At 38.9% G+C, this 6,000-nt stretch overlaps 1 protein-coding gene across 1 annotated transcript; it reads right to left on the reverse strand.

The window, feature by feature from the left end:
- Window positions 1–3,745: 3,745 nt before the first annotated feature.
- LOC115629297 (hsp90 co-chaperone Cdc37-like) lies at window positions 3,746–5,693 on the reverse strand. Its single transcript, XM_030525745.1, has 2 exons — window positions 5,588–5,693; window positions 3,746–4,958 (listed from the first exon to the last, which is right to left on the reverse strand). Exon 2 carries the CDS (start codon window positions 4,944–4,946, stop codon window positions 3,873–3,875), a length of 1,074 nt encoding a protein of 357 aa, XP_030381605.1. The 5' UTR covers window positions 4,947–4,958; window positions 5,588–5,693; the 3' UTR covers window positions 3,746–3,872.
- Window positions 5,694–6,000: the final 307 nt, after the last annotated feature.

Here is a 6,000-nt window from a genome sequence, read left to right on the forward strand (position 1 = left end):
AGACCGAGAAGATGTGGATTACGATGAGCGTCCTGGAGTTTCAACCACGTCAACATTGGAAAATTGTCGAATCACTATTGGTGAAGTTGCAGAGGATGTTGGCATATCAATCGGCTAATGCCATGCAATTTTCTCGAATGCTTTTGGGCATCAAACGTGTGGCAGCGAAGTTTGTTCCGAAATTGCCAAATTTTGAACAAAAGCAACGTCGTTGTTCGTGATTTCTTTCCATATTCATCAGATTTGGCTTCCTGCGACTTTTTCCTATTCCCTAAACTGAAGAGACCAACGAAAGGAAAGCGTTTTGCCACAATTGACGAGATAAAGTCAGAATCGAAGGAGGAGCTGATCGCCATACCGAAAGGCGCATTTTAGATGGCCTTCGAGGATTGGAAAAAGCGCTGGCATAAGTGCATTATATTTGAGGGGATTACTTTAAAGGGAACAAAATGGTTATTCATGAATAAATAAATACCTTTCAAAAAATTCAAAATTCACCTTTTCTTTTGAACAGACCACGTATCTGCGACGAGGTAGGCAACGAGCAACAATTTATTTATTTTTATTATATGTAGTATGTTTTTCTTTTTACTTCGTTATGTTGCTGCGTTTCATTGTTATGGCTGTTGTTGTTATTTTTGCAGCTGTTGTCATAAAACTTATGTGAACGTTTGCACACCTTTATAAGCAATTTTTTGCTGACATCGCACAAAATGGCAACAGCAACCGAAAACTCTGGGCAGTGTGCAGCTCCAAGAACCCATAAAATTAAAAAAATAAAAACAAATTTATTTTACCCACCTGTATTTAAATATACACGCATATATACAAATATATTCATATACATATGCATGTTTATGTGTACATACGTGTATGTAGAAGCATATGTAAATGAACGTATGTATGTATATTATGTCTGTGGGGCATATCGTCAACAATTCCGCTTTAAGTGTAGCTAGAACTAAGCAAGCTATGCTGGCATCTGGGCACTATCAGGTGGCGGGCACGAGCGCCACTGAATCACCACTGCACCACCGGCAACACGTGAGTAAAGCTAAAAGAAAAAACACGTCTTACATAGCCCTTACAAACTATCTATAATATTACATATTATTCACTTCACGATATAGAACATCATCAGACAAAGCCATATTTCACATAAATACTCGTAATGGATTTTTCGATATAACTCTCATTTGGGAATATTCATAACATTCGGCCATATTTAGAAGAATACTATACATAATAAGATAAAAGGCATATGTAAAATAACATGTATAATAAAATATTTTGAAATATTCTTACAAACACTCAGAAGATGACAAATAAGTATTTTTAAGCTACATGCGCCATCTTTTATGTCGGTATGTAAATATTGAATAACTTTGTCATTAGTGACTTGAGTAGACCAGTGTTGAAAACTTCAGTTCAAGAAATTGTACAGAACCAAATTAAAAAAAATATCTCATACTTGAAAATCGGTTGTTTATTTTTAAAGATATTCAATAATTACATACCGACATAAAAGATGGCGCACCCTGTATGTATTTTGGAAATGCATTGGAAAACAGCAAGATTTTACAACAAGTGGTGTAATAATGGCACAAAATATAAAAGTATGCTATGTACTGATTATATAATGTCTATTTATCTTTCTTGAGCGGCAGAGGAACGCATGGCGGCTAACATACATTTGTATGTACGTGGGCGTAGCCAGGATTTAATCCAGGGTCAAGATGTTTTTGGCCGATTTCTTACTAGGTATCAAATTATTTTGAAAAAATTAGTATGGAAGAAGAAAGGAATGCTACTCTTAAATACCCTCTACCACCCCACAAAAAAATTTATTAAAAAAATGTAATTAATTAATTAAATTAAATATAAAATATTCCATATATACATTTACATTTACATCAGAATCGTGTCTATGCGTGTGTACTTGTACATATGTATGTGTGCATTACATAATTATGTCAAATCAGCAACAAATACAGCTGCGGCCACAGCTTGGGCCTAGTTATTTGGCTATAACTTTCTGCATCCGATGTGCATCCGAAAAAATAAACAAACTCGTCCTTTCTCGGGCTCAGGAGAATCTGGATACCAAGTTTGGTTATTCTAGCTCTTATACTTTCTGAGATCCTTGCGTACATACAGGCAGACAGACAGACAGACGGACTATATGGCTATATCGACTCGGCTTGTCATGCTGATCAAGAATATATATACTTTGTGGGGTCTGCCACGCCTCCTTCTGTGTGTTCCATGTACAGTCGCACAAAACTAATATACCCTTTTACCCTTTGGGTACAGGGTATACAAATGAAATTTGAAATAATGAAAATGTGTGTTCATATACAGATTTTGAATGCAATACAAAAAAAAAAAACACTTGCTAAAAATAACATTTGTGATCGTGTAAGTTTTATAAAGTTGGTCCATAAAAAGAAAATTTACTTCAAGTGTTTACAAGTTAGGGTTAAATATTCATAGCTGGCAATATCTGGTGCCAGAATGGCCAATATGGAACTGCAAGCAATTTAAAACACCCCCACAGTCGCCGGATATGAATCATATAGAACACATTCGGTACTTACTGGAATAAAGAACACGCAAACATCACATAACATCAAAGGAAATGCAAAAACCTCCCTTGGAGAAATCTTACTTCGTTGGTAGTATGCGTAGGCGCTTGGGAGCAGTTATCCAGACAAATTACGATGTAACAATATATTGGGTGTGTATATATTAATTTTATATGTACATTTTAAAAGGTGTGTCAAGACTTTTTCTTGTGTATTTTCAAATGTATGTGAAATAATTTGATATGCGTGTTATAGATAATTAACAAATAATACTAACTGAATTGAAGGAAAATTGTCAAAACCCATCAATAATAAGTACTAAGTACGTTTTCCATACGAAATTCTGCCTGTCGTTGTTTTATTTTTTTGATTTTTCCCCTACTTCTTCCCTGTGTGGGACTTTCCGTTCGTATGATAACCTTTACCTCGTGAACTATGAGACCTAGGGACACCAATTTGTAGTCCAAGATGCACAATATGAATGCGCTGAATGAATGAGTATTTTGGAATTTCCCTGCTTCTCCCCTCTCCCCCTCACCCTGAATTATATTTTCCATAACTCGAGTATTTCTCTCCAGTTAGTGATACCGTATACTAAGTTTCATTATGATAGGCCTATTTAACAGAAAGTTGTTGTTGTTACTGCTTTACCGCATAGACACAATTCGTTGTTAATGTGCAGTTATACACGCTTTACGAGAGTTCGAATACCGAAGGAGGTAAAATTTATTTGTAATTGTTTTTAATTTTCCCAATTTTTTAATTTCTCTAATTATTCTACAATATGTGCAGAGTATTTCAAAGTCGGGATACTCCACTTTAGCTTCTCCACTTGTTTATATATAGAGACGATCAGACTCGAATTAATACGAGGAATATTCGAGCTTTGATCAATTCTCGTTCGATCATTCGGCGATCATCATAAAGGAAATGAACGAATCAGATAAAGCAATCATGTCCGCTGCTTGAACGCGAAAATACTCAAAAAAATGGGGTTAAAATGCTGAACTTGATCGAAGAATCTTCAGAATTTATGGCATGGGTGGTCGAACACACCCGTTGCAACTCTCTGAATAGTGTACTATTCCATATAACCTAAGATGTAATGTCGTTTTATACGAACATGAAGCGATTTCTGGCTAAATAGTCCATGTTACTTGTAAGATGGATAGTTGCAGTTGTTTTATTGAAATATTAGATTTGCTTTTATAAGATTGTCGAAATGTTAAGGAAGCACACAGCAATGGGACCAAGTAGCAATGACAATGACACTTCCAAAGCTTACACTCACTGCTGCTTCTTGGCTTTCACCCATAGGCCCGTATCAATACAGCGCTGCAAATGGAACTTGGCTTCGTCCGGAGGCAGCTGTTTCACGATGTGCTTCAGTTCTTGTACGTTGCGTGTCTGGAAGCAGCTCTTGAGGGACTCTGGTAGCGACTGAAAGACCTCAAATGGACCAAGCCCGGCTTTGGGGCAAGGTGTGCCCGGGGACGACTGATTGGATGGCGACTTACTTGCTGCTGGCTGCTGACGTGGAGGTGCCACCTCCTTGCCCTGAGCGCGCATAGTCAGCCGTGCTTTTAGCGCCTCTGTTTCTGTCTGGAAAGCGCTGTAGTAGAGCGAATCGTATTCGATAATGCGTGTAAAGAACGGATTGATGCAACGGCGTGGATCCTCATTCATCTGTGAGCCTAACTCCACTATAAACTGCAGTATCATGCACTGATGGGCCACTTGGGACATCTCCTCCAGGCGACCAGCCGATATTAGATCCAGACACATATTCATCAGATAAGCGGTGCCATCGGTACTAATTATATTCGCATGGCTGTGCAGGAAGCGCATGGTGTCTTCGTAGCTCTCCAAGCGTACGTATTCATCGGCGACTGGACCGTACATTTCAATGAAGCGCCGCATGCGTTTCTCCAACTCTAATAATGTGAAGCGTTCAGTTTTTTCCAGTGAGAGGCAGGGCTTTGGCTGCTCAGGGCGCTTATTGATCATCGTTTTGACGAAGCCTACTCGCGTAGGCCCTCTTAAGGCTGGGTCGCTCAGAAGGCGCTTCTCCTCGGCTGCAAACAGAGCGTCCTCCTGCTCGAGCATTGGCAGCTGCTCCTTAAGCTCTAACAGCTTCAAATTCCAGTGGTCAGGGTTGCCTTTCTTCTTGGCAAGCTTGAGGCGGTATATCATCCGACAGGCCTCATTATTCTGACGTCGCATAACAAAGTCCATGCGCCTATTCTGAAATTCGATAACCCGTTTCTCCAAAGCAGCTTGCTTAACCTTTTGAGCTGAACCGTTGGCCGGCTGCTCGTCATCTGAGTCAGTCAGGTTAGTCCATTTGCTGTAGTCTACCATGTCGAGCTGTCTCTAAGAAGAAATAATTAGGAATTTGTTAGTAATGCTTTCGTTTATTTCCAACTCTAAGAATAGAATGCGTGTTCGTGTACGTATGCAGTGCAGAGTTGAGCCAAATCAGCAACACCAACAATTAACCTGTCAAGATGATAAGTACTAACTGTATGCAATTGTCGAATTTAAGTAGGAAATACCACGTATCACGGAAGTTATGGAATATATACATATATTACTTGTATAGCGGAAGAGTTTGGAGTGCATCAGGAAAAAAATAGGCTTGTCTTCTCGGACCTAGAACGATATTGATCCCTTTTTGGTTATGAAATGGCTTTATCGACTCGTCTAGTCATACTAATCAAGAATATATACACTTTGGCGGATCTGCCACGCCTCCTGTGTGTTACATAAATTCGCACTAAACCAGTATACCCTTTTACCTTCTGGGTACAGGGTATAAAAAGATGGAGCAAGAGACGTTATGTCATCAGTTGCACCCGCTTTCCCCTGTCTGGCAGCTTTATCCGATTTCCTTATTGTCAGCAGTTCCGAACGGTGACCCGTCCTTTGACTACAAGTATCACACCTCAGACCATGCCTCCGGTCTTCTCTTGGCACGTACTAGAAAATATTCGGACACTTACCTATGCTTTCGTTGCGAATTGATAATAGTTAATTTTGAATATAGTTGAGAAATTCTAACATTAATTTTCGGCGTACAGTTGTAAATAATGGGAAAATTTCTATTGAGACGGCTTTTTGTGTTAATAAAATATACTGACAGTATGTCTCTTGCTGAGGCGCCTACTCACCCATAAGAATTTGTGCACAAATATATACTATATACAAGGTGTTTTCCAAAGTAAACATGACCTAAAAAAAAAAAACAGAACAAATGTTTTTCGGCAAAATCAATTTATTTTATTCAAAATAGTCTCCTTCTGCTTCAATGCAGCTTTCTGCACGATCCAAAAGCATGTCGAACGAGTGTTTTAGCTCGTTGGCCGGTATCGCCTTTTGAATGGCCTCTACGTCTGCATAACGCTTTCCTTTCATG

The sequence above is a fragment of the Scaptodrosophila lebanonensis genome, unplaced genomic scaffold (genome assembly GCF_003285725.1).
Source record: "Scaptodrosophila lebanonensis strain 11010-0011.00,11010-0021.00 unplaced genomic scaffold, SlebRS2 tig00000138-arrow-arrow-pilon, whole genome shotgun sequence".
In the NCBI taxonomy this organism is placed as follows: domain Eukaryota; kingdom Metazoa; phylum Arthropoda; class Insecta; order Diptera; family Drosophilidae; genus Scaptodrosophila; species Scaptodrosophila lebanonensis.